The sequence below is a fragment of the Durio zibethinus genome, chromosome 10 (genome assembly GCF_047325235.1).
Source record: "Durio zibethinus cultivar Kanyao isolate XHJ-2024 chromosome 10, ASM4732523v1, whole genome shotgun sequence".
Classification (NCBI taxonomy): domain Eukaryota; kingdom Viridiplantae; phylum Streptophyta; class Magnoliopsida; order Malvales; family Malvaceae; genus Durio; species Durio zibethinus.
Window position 1 is genome coordinate 26,225,142 of NC_143171.1, and position 13,932 is coordinate 26,239,073.

The 13,932-nt window shown below is 30.3% G+C and overlaps 2 protein-coding genes across 2 annotated transcripts; both read left to right on the plus strand.

Moving 5' to 3' along the window:
* Nucleotides 1-1,787: 1,787 nt before the first annotated feature.
* On the plus strand, nt 1,788-4,524 carry LOC111293406 (serine carboxypeptidase-like 46). Its single transcript, XM_022886153.2, has 10 exons — nt 1,788-2,010; nt 2,290-2,394; nt 2,543-2,638; nt 2,748-2,840; nt 2,931-3,016; nt 3,120-3,425; nt 3,528-3,661; nt 3,775-3,867; nt 3,969-4,086; nt 4,338-4,524. Exons 1-10 carry the CDS (start codon nt 1,788-1,790, stop codon nt 4,515-4,517), a joined length of 1,434 nt encoding a protein of 477 aa, XP_022741888.1. The 3' UTR covers nt 4,518-4,524.
* A 4,529-nt stretch (nt 4,525-9,053) lies between these two features.
* On the plus strand, nt 9,054-12,094 carry LOC111292335 (putative WRKY transcription factor 72). Its single transcript, XM_089767332.1, has 4 exons — nt 9,054-9,382; nt 10,176-10,703; nt 10,822-10,935; nt 11,017-12,094. Exons 1-4 carry the CDS (start codon nt 9,272-9,274, stop codon nt 11,899-11,901), a joined length of 1,638 nt encoding a protein of 545 aa, XP_089623458.1. The 5' UTR covers nt 9,054-9,271; the 3' UTR covers nt 11,902-12,094.
* The last annotated feature ends 1,838 nt before the right edge of the window (nt 12,095-13,932 follow it).

The window sequence follows — 13,932 nt, forward strand, 5'->3', positions numbered from 1 at the left end:
ATGAAAGATATACTAGAAGCTTCCTTGATGATGATGATTCTCTAAAGAAGTAAAAGAAAAAGTTCAAAGTTGATAGAAAGAAAAGAGACCCAAAGCAGAAAGGAAACAAGTGTTTTCTTTACGATAAATTAAGACATTTTGCAAAGAATTGCCATAAGTTAGATGAAAAGTCAGTAAAGATGATACATGATACTAATAATATCTCTGGTATTAATCTTTTAGATGATGACCTAGAATCAGTTTTCTCCTTTGATGATGAACAAACTGAGATATCATTGTTTATGATCAAGTAATATGATGATAGCTCAGACACAGATAACTATTCAGATGATCAATGTTTTGAGTATATGTTAATAGAAGAACTCTAGATAATCCAAACCTTTTAACCTTCAAAAGTACCTTTAGCCCCAGTATAAATCTTTACTCACAAACACTCTCCTCCTATTACAGTTATAACCTTTTTTCACACAGGTACTGCCCAAATCATAGCCAATCCATTTGTATTACCAAAAACCCTTTGAAAAAAATAGAAAACATTCTTTAAAACAGCTGATAAGAATTTATTTTTTACAAACTTTATCGCCAATCCTATTATCTTTCAATATTCTCAAGAGGAAAATAACTCTATGTCTAGCATTAACATTAGCTAATATTATTCCGACATGCAATTGTAGAGAAAATTCTTGTTGTGTACTTTTTGACTCAAAGCATTATTGTTGCTACCCTTTTGTATAACAATTTCCTCTGCAAGATTAATGTTTTGCAATTTTTGATAGTTTTAAAAGAAAATGTTTAATTTAACAGTCAAACCCTAATGAGTTAAAAACTCAAAAATTGTTAAGATTTTGATTATGGAGAGAATTAAATCATTGGAAAAACAAACTGTTTGATTTTGGACAAATGTTTAAGGGTTCTTCAAGTAGAAAAGTTATAGAAAAGACCATTTTTTAAGTTGAAAATTCTACATTTTTTCATGAAATAGTGACAAAAAAAGAGAATGTATTTATCCAGAGTTTAATTAAGCTGATTCATATAATTACTTTTAAGATGTAACATTTAACAAATTTAAAATTCAAATTCTAGCGACTTTAAGATTTGCAATATTTTTCTTGATCCTTAAACTACATCTTCCTTTGTTAAAAAAAAAAAAAACCTACTATTTTGGAATGTAAAAACATTAATTTAAAGACAAAAAGAGTTGAAGCTTTATAAGTTTGTACGAATAAATTTGGATTTGATTACATTTTTATACAAGGCAACTATAGTAAGTTGTATCCCAGCTAATCTACATATGAATTAGGCCTTTTAGGGGGAAAAAGGTTAAAGCCATATTTTCAGGTCTAAAGGGTTAAATAGGGTAATGATGGCAATGGAAAGTGAGTAGAAGTTTTAAAGAAAAGTAATCCATTAGGATTATTGGCATAAATTTCTCTAATAGCACCTCATATATTAATGAAGACAAAAACAAGATGGAGATTCAACAATATTGTTGCAGAAATTACAGCTAAAGGGATGTTACATCCTGCAAAAACAAATTCCATCTGTGGACAACTGGATATTGTCTTCATATTTAATGTCTATAAACATTGAAATTTATGTTTGAACTGCATCTTTAGATGATCTTTATGTCATTTTATTACAAAGCAGCCGAAACATGCCATTTCCATGAAACTTACAGAGAACAAAAATACAAAAAGCTGGCATTGTTTGAACCAACAATGTAAATCCATAACTATATATATAAACAATCTGTGAAGCCATAGGAAAGTCTCTCTATCAACTTTGTCATGGCTCTTTGGTTCTTCTCTTTGCTTTTCTTTCTTTTTTGTTCTAACTCTTGGGCTGAACCGATACCATCCTTGCCAGGACAACAGAAAAATGTTACTTTTAACCAGTATTCTGGCTACATTGTAACAGATGCTAGCCATGGCAGAGCTCTTTTCTACTACTTTGTCGAAGCCGAATCCAGTACAGATGAATTGAAACCGTTAACATTGTGGCTCAATGGAGGTTCAAAGAAAAATTCATTTACATTTCTTAAATAGTTCAGGAAACTTTACTGTTATTTTTTTCCTTTTACTTTGTTACCAAAAGTCTTTATCTATAATCATGACTTAAGAAAAAATTACTTTCTGCAATGACAAAATGTTATTTCACAAGGGTAAAAGTAGATTTTTGCTATGACTTTTCTAGCTTCTAAGAATAATCATTTTTTTCTTATAGAGTCACAGTATTTTGACATGAAGTTTTTTTTGTTATGAACTTGATATTATTAATTGTTTAATTTAGGGCCTGGTTGTTCTTCACTTGGTTTTGGTGCATTCATGGAAAATGGTCCATTCGAACCAGGAGAAGATGGAACTCTTATCAAGAATCCATATTCATGGAACTTGGGTACATCAACTTTACAATATTCTTCACTATTTTTTTGTACTTGATATATTAGGATTTAAACCCTGATAATTGAAATTAATAATCTAGTACTCTACTTGACAAAAATAACAGATTCATTAATCTTTACTTAAATTGAAAATTCGGATAGAATCGCACATGTTATACGTGGAATCGCCAATCGGGGTTGGATTTTCATACTCAAATACCAGCCAGGATTACATCTTATGGAATGATACACAGACAGGTCTGCATTTTCCTGTTGATCATTAATTGTACTTCATCTTCTATAACAATAACATCATGAACTAATTCTCATGTCTTGACTTCATATTCATGATTTTTGAATGTGGTAGCTCAAGATAACTTAGTGTTTATCTTGAACTGGCTGGATGAATTTCCCCAATTCAAAGATTGTGACTTCTTCCTAACTGGTGAAAGCTATGCAGGTAACCATTTTTAATTGTCAAGTGTTCTATATAATGGAAACTTATTCATGATTAAACATTAGATCATTGAAATGAAAATATTGCTTGTAGGCCACTATATCCCACAGCTTGCAGCCTTGTTGGTGGAGCACAACAAGAAGCCTAACGTTGAACCAGTCAACCTCAAATCCATTGCTGTAACGTGATCGATATCACCTAATCTCAAAATTAAGCTATGAAAATTCGTTAATTTCTATGCTTAAATTTTACAACCATCAAAATTTATTTTCTCTGTTGTAGCTTGGAAATCCACTTTTGGACATAGACATTAGTGTATTGGCCGGTGACTTCTTATGGTCACATGGTGCTATATCAGATGAAACCCTGTTCTTGGAGAAGACAGTATGCAATGACTCAAAGTTTTTGCGAGAATACGCTCATAATCAATGGTCTCAAGGATGCAATGATGTATTCAATAGAGTTGCAGATGAAGTTGGTGTAGATGTTGGAGTTGGACTAGGTGACCTTCTCTTGCCAAAATGCACATCGTCAAGCAAAGCGGAGCAATTTAGATTTAAAGGAAAGCTTGGAAAGATACATGAAGCTGTATGTCTCAAGAATTCTTGATTTTGAACTATATTGATCATTGCTTTACAGTATTAGGATGGCAATATGATGAGATTGGTTTTTTGCATACCACTTGGACAGGTTGATAAGAGAGCAAAGATTGGCGATCCATGCCTTGATCGAAGAATATTTACCTATCTCAATAAGCCTGAAGTTCAAAAGGCACTCCATGCAAATACAACTCACCTCCCTTTCCATTGGGATTTCTGTTTAGGGTCTCTTTCAATCTCTTTCACTATAGATTCTAGTCACTTAGAAAATTCGTCATAAATTGCCAGATTTGTTGTAGTGATTGGTTGATATAACAAAAAACGATTTTGCATTGCAGGCCTCTTGTCTACCAAGAAGCAAACTTGGACATGAACATCATTCCTGTTGTTTCAGACCTTATCAACGAGGGAATTCCTGTCTTGTTATACAAGTATATTCAAAAGCTTCTAAAGTTTTTCATGTTTAGAATCTGTTCAATATTTTTGCTGTTACTTCATATTTAATAATTTGAATAATCTTTGATATCAACAGTGGTGACCAAGATGCAAAAATCCCTCTTACTCAGACAAGGATAATTGCTACTAACATTGCAAAGGATTTGAATCTCATTCCCCTCACAGACTATGGCCCTTGGTTTGACCAGAAGCAGGTATATTCTATCCTATAACTCTCTTTTTTCAATGATAATTAGGCTCATTTATATGGGCCTTTGGCTCGTGGACGTCTCTTGAGTCCTATTAGAAAATATTCTTTTGAGAAATAGCATGAAGAGAACAAGCATATATGTGAAAAAACTAAGACACTACTTTCACCTGCAAATCATTGCTTTTTGTGTATTTAAAATGAGAAACATGCTTCTGTGGGGCAAATCCCAAGCGCTTAAAATTGCGATCATTGCAGGTAGGAGGATGGACACAATCATTTGGTGCTCCAGCTCGGGATGGGAAGAATGTAACATATCTAACATTTGCCACAGTGAGGGGTGCAGCTCATGAGGTTCCTTTCACATCTCCTTCACAAGCCCTCACAATGTTCCAGTCCTTTGTCACCGGAACGCCTTTACCTAGGCCTTCCTTATGATTTTTTTTTTTTGGGTTACAATGTGAAACATATAAAGCTAAGACATTTTAAAATTTCCAGGGAAAATCACTTTTCATGCATCCACCGAAAGAAGTGCATTAACAACACTACGAGATTTTTCAATCTCCTTTGAGTAAATTTTCTCGAGATTTCTTAGCATTGATCTATTATTGTCAAGGATTGAGATTCATTGCTCAATTTGGAATATGCCATACTTTTCTTTCTTGGATTTTAATAGTAATTATTATATAAATATCTAATTTGACTTGTTTGTACTTTGTACTTTAACTAAATTATTTTACCTTAAATTTCTCAAGAAAATGGTTGCGCAACTTGTGTTTAATTCATATTCTGTTCTAAATAAGAGGCTAGCAACCCTTATCAGTGATGACCTCCTATAACTTGTAAACTTCTTACAATTAGACATCAGAAATGACATAACAATTTGAAGGTTTGAAAACTGGTAAATTTAACTTCCATTGATTCTCATATTTGAGCTGAATTCAATGTCTAAACAATTGGTTCAAACTTCAACCATTTTGAATATTAAAGTAGTCACAAACATCTTCCCTTAGGAATTTATAAAACCAAAATTAAAATTTTGGTGTTGGTTCATAATCCTATGTTAAATGAGGATTATCATAAATATCCTTCTTCCTCCTAATCCCCCATCTCACAAAAATAAAGAAACTAAAATAGTTTGAATTGCTTAATTAGCTTGCTTTTACAAGAGTCCTGGAACAAGAATATAAATATATATATATATATATATATATATAGATTTTTATTGGTATTGAAAGCTTCTGGAATTTGAATTTGAATTATTAAATTAAAAATTCAACACTTTAGTAATAAATCATGTGACTGTAATTGTAATGTAAAAAAAAGTGTTAAAACGTGATGACTCTTTCATTAAACGTGATGACTCTTTCATTTACAAGTTACAACATTGTCTCTCAAAGGTAAGAGGCTGATTTTTTTTTTTCTATTAATTCTATGTGTAATACCATTGACTATTAGATTTAGGTGTCTAAGATAAGGTTGCTTCATGGAAAAATTGAAAAACAAAATTAAAAAAAAAAAAAGAAAGAAGGAAGAAACTACTCTCTTGAAAAATTTAAAAGCCCAATCAACAATTCTTCCTCCATTAATCTTCTAATTCTAGAAAAACAATGATTATTTTTTTGATGAGGTAAACAATGATTATTTTAAGTAATTAAACTGGTAGAATTAATTTCCCAACCATAAAAGTCGGTCCATTAAATGATCAACTTAATCGACTAAAAAAAATTATTGTTAGTGACAACTTTATATATATATATATATATATATTATAGTTGTGGCAGCCCCTAATTAATTAAGAGAGCAACCTAACTGTACTGTGAATAGGACCCCAAATATTTAATAAAAAAAAGGGCAATAAAGCTTATTTAAGAAACTGAGATTGCCAACTTTATATAATAAAACCTTGAGAAATCATGTATGCTAATACATTATTATTTAGAATCTAGGACTTAACTTACATGTTATTTGATAAACTGAACAAATTCAATATTGAAAAATTAATTAAGTATTGAATTTTTAATTTTAAAAAAATTTAAGTACTGAATTTATGAGATAAAAGTTGTTTGGTATGTTACTGAAAATTAAATATTTTTATTAATTTTTTATTAAAAATAGATATAGTTTTATAATTATTTTCAAGTGACAAAAGTAAACAAGGAAAGATTAAATGGTTAAAAGAAAGAATATGAAATTAATGCAATTACATAATATATTTTCTTTAAATAAAATTGATGACTTAATACTTGGCATTTTCAACACTTTTTCATTGAAAAGTTTTCATTAAGTGATTTCTAAAAATGGTTTATCAAATGTATTGAAAACATAAAATTATTGAAAATTTTAATTTTCAATAATTTTAATTTTTTTAATGATTTTAGTTTATTCATCTAATTATTTTTAATAATATCTAACAAATTTATAATTTAAATCACAGAACCTACAACATTTTTTTTTTTAATCTTAGACTAGAACCTTCTTTATACAAAAATAATTCTATTTAGTCTGAGATAGGTTAAACTATATTACAAAAACTTATGAATTAAGAAACACATTGACGCCATGATGAATTTAATAATCCAAGTCAGTCTTATTATAATTATGTTTTAAATTTTAATTAAGCTTAATGTCAAATGGATGACGTTAATATTTGAGTATACATATGTATCAAATTAATCCGGAAAAAAATTATATATTTATTACAAGTTGCAGATATTCAGATCCCCAGATGTATAATAATTTCACGTTGCCGCAAGAATTGAACCCATCAAATTGTAAGAGAAAAAAAAACCAACCAATGTGCTTGAACAATTTTAATGGATGAAAGAGTGTTCATTTTGTTTTTTTGGTGTACTTTTGAAGAATTTAATATTGCCAAGATGTGGAGATATTTTCTAATTTGTGAAAAACTATTTATTAAATATTATAGTAAATTGTAATAATTATCAATATTGTTTTAAACGTTTTAAGCTATTTACATACTAAAGTAAGATTTCGATCAAGTTCTTTGAACCTTTGCCAACTTTTATATGCTCTTGTCATGTTATGTCGGCCACCATAATATATATGCCTCAAATTGGTAAATTCTAAATCTTATTGAACGTCTTAAATTAAATTTAAGTATTTAAGATTTTTTTTTTTAATTTGGTGCATGTTCTAAAATTTCGGAATTAAATTCTCAAACCTAGAATAGAACGGTATTTTAGATAATGAGAAAGGTAGCTTTGTATTTTATCTTTTATTTTGGTGTATACAATTAGAAATTTTCAACAAATCCAAAGATAATTAAATGGGTGAAAAAAATAATATACTAGAGACTAATTCAATTGGCTATCATTTTTAACAAGAAGACTTTTTGAATACGTATATACATAACTTCTTGTTAATGTTAGAGGTGATAATTGGGTGAATCAAATTGGATATGGATTGAGTCATTTTAAATCGGGTTATTAGGATAAAAAAAAATTAGATTGTTTTGAATTTAAGGTTTTCGGGTTTGAATAATTTTAAATTCAAATTGTTGAATTTAAAAAAAAATTAATTTAACTTCAAATTATTTTGAGTTAGTCTTTTTTATTATTTGGAATTATATCATTTTAAATTTAGATTAATTTGGATTCAAATTATTTTAAAAATCGAATTGTTGATTTTCTAATCAAATTAAATTGAATTGATTGCAAATTCAAGTAAATTTAAATGAATTTTTTAAGTTTAAATAAGTTTTATCAAAAGATCGCAATAAATAAAATCAAATTAAAATGAATTTACTTAAAATTTGATCTTGATTTTATTTTATAATTATCTAATTCAATTCAAAATTAAATTTAAAAAATAATTGAACATAAAATATTTGATCAAATCAAAATTTATCGAATACAGATTAAACTGTTATATCTGATTTTATCATCTCTAATTAGCGAGAATATAAAATGTTACTTTATGCTCATTCTTCCATAAGATAAATATGGTTATAGGCCATTGCCGAGCTAAGACAATACTGAAAATCTTACCTGGCATGCTGCAAGTCAAATCATTGGCCGACTGTAACTACAAAAGGCTTTGATCAAGTTGAGTTGCCATGTTTATACCCGGTACCAATAAAAAGAAAACGTGAAATACACTTTTTCAAAGCACTTTCTAAAAGCACATAATGTTTTTTTAACTTAAACGTATCACATTATTTAGTCTTAATTTTCAATGTATTCTTTAACATTAAAAAATGTTTTCAAAGAGTTAAATCTGTTTATGTGTTGAGTCAAACCGGGTTAGGTTCAATCAATATTTTAAAATTTTGTTTAAGACCTGATCCATCATATTTAAAAGATTTAAATTTTTAAAAAATATATTAAAATATTAAAAATTATAAAATTATAAAATAATACAATATTAATATTTATTTTTGAATTAAAATTTCCTGATTAGATTGGATCGAATAGATCTTTATCAATCTTTTAAAAACTCGATCTGTCTAAGACTTTGGCCAATTAGGTTCAAAAAATCTAAATTTTCAAAAAATATATTAAAATATTAAAAACTGGCAAAACAATTGACTTTCAAGTGGGACGAATAATCCGACCCATTAAAATCGGCAGGAATCCCCACTAAAATATAACATATAATTTGATAAAGAAGAAAAAATGGAAGCAAAAAGGTCAAAATGGCAAATGGAGCAGAGTCTCACTCCGTGTTAAGCAAGCGTATTGACCGGAAACCTGACAATGAAAACAAAGGCCAAATCCAGGGCAGCACTCGTTGATCGTTGAAGCTGATCCTTCCATGAAAGCTCATCGGCCAAAAGCCATAGCTACCTAAAGAGTAAACTTTGACTGTTAACCCCATGTGACGTAGACACGTAGTTTCAATCCTAGTCCAAAATGAAGCTTCAAAGCTACATCCGATTATAGATATATTTGGGTATTGGCCGCAAATCTAGCTCTCTCTCTTTTCATTTCAAAATCATTGAAGTTGAATTCTTCTCAAATAGTTCAGTCTCTTTAAAATAAAAAAAAGAATAAAATACTCTTGAAAGTGTGGTTGGGTGTTGACATTTTGTGCTTTGCCTGTGTAAGAATTGATAGATGACCACTGGGATATTTGAAATTTTTTTAACCCCAAACTGTGTTTTTGGTTGTATTATAAGAAGGGGGTGGGGAAGGTTTTCATGTAGAAAATATAATTAAGGAGATTTAGCAATGGAGGTTTTGTTGATGAAAGTACCAAGGGCAGGTGGTGCTGTCAAACAAGAAAATAATATTGCTCCATCTGTTGGCTATGAAGAAGGTTGCAGTCCAGAAGCTATTAAGGTATATAGATATTTTTTTACCCTTGTTGTACTGGTTTGATTTGTTTTTATTTATCTCCACAAAACTATAACATTGATTTCTTAAGATTATTTGATCTATTGGGTGTTAAATTCTCCCACAAACATTGATAGTAAACCAATGGTTGCAGTATCTCAAAAGATTGTAGCCATTTAATGCTAAAAAAATGTTAACAATAATATGTAAGGGTACTTAATTTGCTTGCTGAAAAGTTTTATAGATTTTTTTCTTTTTTTTGATTCGAAATTGTAACAAAAAGGTTTTAGTTATTGGAATTTGAATCGTAAACATGATTATCACTTTTTAAGTGTGACTTTATAAACCAATGAAACTAAGTTTCGGACTCAAATTTTATAAAATTTGCTAATGGATTCTTCGTTATATTTTAGATCACTGATATTGGAAGAAAACAACACCAAAGTAGTGATCTGAACTTATCATCACCTTGCCATGAAGACTTGGTGGATAACAAAGAGGTATATAAACTATACTTGGTTTTTATTAGTCCTTACATTAAATATTTTTTGACCTATCTGATCTTTACAATTTTGGACATATCATGCATATAGCTGATCAACCCTCTCTTTTTTTTAGTACCATTTTGCAAAATTTGGTGTTTAGATCTATAAAAGTCTATAAAAGTTTTGGGTAGTTGCAGTCAATTAATATTGTCGATAACTTTGGTTAATTTCTATAACATGGATATGAATATTGAAATCAAAGAATCTGCTGGTTAATTAATGCAAATATATGTATATATAAATGTATTAATCAGAAGGTTGAACTTGAATCCGCAAAGGCTGAGATTGGTGAGGTGAAGAAAGAAAATGAAAGGTTAAAGATGATGTTAGAGCAGATCCAGGAGAATTACAAGTCTCTTCAATTACGCTTCTTTGAAATCCATCAACAAGGAGCTGCCAAAAAATCTGCACACTCAGCTCCTTCTCATAATGATGTTCAATCTTCAGAAGATGAACTTATTTCTCTTTCCCTTGGAAGAAGTAGTCCAACTGATTCCAAAAAAGAAGAGAAAACAACCAGATCTAGCAAAACTAAAGAAGATCAAGAGATCAAGGCCGGTCTGACTCTCGGATTAAGCTCTAAGTTTCAGTTGTCTACAGAGATTGTGTCAAATCCAAGCCCGGAAAATAGTTTAGAAGAACCAAAGGAAGATGATGCAGAAGAAACATGTCCACCGAGCAAGATTCAAAAGACCACAAAAAATGGAAATGAAGAGGCTGCACAACAAGCCCATCTGAAGAGAGCTAGGGTTTCGGTGAGAGCTAGATGTGATGCAGCAACTGTTAGTATTCCAATATACTTAAAAGCTTTCCAGTTTTCTTATGGAATTTTTATTTTGATCATTTTGACAATTTAGTCTAGAACAACAAAAGCTTAAGTATTCATTTCTTTCCTTTCAGATGAGTGATGGATGCCAATGGAGGAAATACGGACAGAAAATAGCAAAAGGAAATCCATGCCCGAGAGCTTACTATCGTTGCACTGTTGCACCGGGATGTCCAGTAAGAAAACAGGTAAGACTTTGCCTGATCCTAACTCCTTCCCCATTCTTAAGGACAATCATCTCAAAATTTCCCCCCTGAACTTGAGGATAGGTGCAAAGATATGCTGAGGATATGTCCATCTTAATCACAACTTATGAAGGGAACCACAACCACCCACTTCCAGTTTCAGCTACAGCCATGGCTTCCACCACCTCAGCAGCTGCTTCCATGCTATTGTCTGGCTCTTCAACATCTCAGCCAGGCCTCAGTTCCACAGCCACAAGTGCTCTTACAACTGAACTCAATGGATTAAACTTCAGCCTCCATGATAATTCAAGAACAAAACAGTTCTACTTGCCAAACTCTACCTCACCTTTGTTCCCAACAATTACTCTAGACCTCACCGCCTCTCCTTCCTCTAATTATTTCAACAGGATCTCTACAAACTTTCCAACAACAGCTAGATTTCCTTCAACAAATCTCAACTTTTCTTCATCAGAATCCAACATTTTACCTACAGTTTGGGGCAATGGCTACCCTGCTTATGGTAAAGTACCCTATAATCAAACTCGCAATGGGAACTTAAACCTTGGAAAAGAGTCCCTACAACAGTTTTACAAATCATTCTTAGAAAAGAATCACCAAGCTGCAGCTTCCCAACAGTCATTGACAGAAACTTTAATCAAGGCAATCACATCAGACCCAAGTTTCCGATCAGTAATAGCTGCTGCCATTTCATCAACGGTTGGTAGCAGTGTAAAACCTGGAGACCAAACTGATAAAAAATCTGAAAGTTTTGGTCAGAATTTGATGCAGGCCATTTCTCAAAATTTACTTACACAGAATGGGAACGAATCATCATGCGCATCAAGCTACTTCACTGGATTGACATCTTCAAGTTCTCAAACAGGAAGTCCACTTCAATCCTCATTGCCTTTTTCTATTTTCAACAGTGCCTTTACACCAGCTTCTGATAATAAAGAACGCAATAATTAATTGATGGGAAAAAAGATTTGGCCCTTCGAGATGGTCTTGCATAGTGTTTTGCCAATAAGAATCAATTATGAAGAATATTCTTAAGTGTTTAAATCTTGTTGATCTCTTGCTTTAAAGTTTGATATATACATAGCTGTTGTAAAAGTAAGTTGTTATTCATATTTATGAAATTGAGAGTAAATTTTAGATCGTATATGTTAACTCGTACTCCCTTCGTCCAATAAATAGTAGTGTTTAAACGTTGATCATTAAAATTTAAAATATTTTATTAAACTAATTTTTTATAAAAAATTATTTGACAATGTACTCATTCAAGGTTTTTAGAAATTTTTTTTTATATATTTTATTAGTAATTTATTTAAAATAATTGATATAAAATAAAAACTAAAATTGTATTAAGATAACAGGGAATACGTGGGTCCAATCCCTTTTTTTTTTTTTTTTAAACAATTAAAGGCCATGCGCCTTTTGTCATTTAACTTAGCCCTAGTAGGTGGGGATTGTTTTTAGGCGTGAAAAAGGTGCGGAGTCGAAGGAGAGAAAATAAAGAGGAGAGAGAGATGTCAATTTAATTAAGATATTGAATGGAGGTTGATTTTTGTTTTAATTGAGTTGAAATTTTGTTAGTATGTTTATTATTTAGTATTTTATATTTTAAACAGTAAAAATTAAGTTTGAAGCTTTTTAAAAATAAATTTAAAGTATATTTGTTGAGTTATTTATTTGATGAGATTTATCGAATTATTTCTTTAATTGTTGTTTAACTTTAATTTTAGTTAGAGAAAAATTTTATATATCTATTATTTAATAACTGAGATTTTTCTAATGGTCTGAGATTTTTTTCTTTTACACTAAAGGGTTTTTCACATAAATTTTAATATGCTTTATTTTTTAACATTGTTTATTATTCATTGTTGTTTGTTTACTGTGAGTTTATTGCGATAAATTACTTTTGCATTATTGTGTTTTTCACTTCAGGTTCAATAATTGGTATCAACGTTGAATGTTCGACTTCGATGCAGTGAGTGTGATAATATGTGAAAGCAAAACACCTAATTAGGTGATGTATTAGTCAACCTAAAGTGCAAACTTAAGGCTGTGATCGAGTACAAGCTTAAGGGGCATTAAGATAACCTAGACCTCTTGAGAGACAAGATTGGATGCTTAGCCTAAAATGGATTAGAGATGTGAGATTGCATGGCCTTAAAAGAGGTGTTGATAAACTTACTCGCATGGGAAAGCCAAGGTAAGACTTGATTAGAATTCATAAGTAAATAGGGGAGATTGTTGGGATAGTTCACATGTGAGTTTAGAATCCCATGTCACTAAAAAATGAGATTGAGATGTCTTATATATACATAGAGGACTTAAGAACCTAATAACCTAAATTTTTAGGCTTAAGTGATATCCAACATATATATATGAGCTCTTTTGGTGTGCTGCCATGAGCTTAAAGTGTGGTATATCTCCTAATAACTGGTATTAAATCACTAGTTATTTTTTAGAAATCAACACAGTAGCAACCTAGGACAAAAGTAAATTTTATTTGAGATCATAAAAATTGATACAGGTTTTATGATAAAATTGATAATATCATATTTCAATTTGGAAACCAGTGATGGAAGATCATTTATATTGTAAAGATTTATATAAATCGGTATTAGGTGATTCGACTAAATCAGTAGATATGAAATATAAAAGCTGAAAGAGTTAAGTAGAAATATGTTGGTTACAATTAAAAAATAGATTGATATCAATACGTTTTATCATGTAGAGCGAGAGATAGATGCCTATACCGTTTAAGAAAAATTAGTAATATTGTATAAGAAGAAGACATGCATAAATAAAGTTATGCTTCTTAAAAAGCTTGTAACTTTACAATATAAGGATGGATAACCGATTATAAAACATTTGAGTGATTTTTGAGATAGTCAATTGGATGACTACTATGAAGCTTAAAATGGATGATGAAATGAAGGCGTTGTTTATTATGGATTTATTACCAGACAGTTATAATACCCTAATCATGAT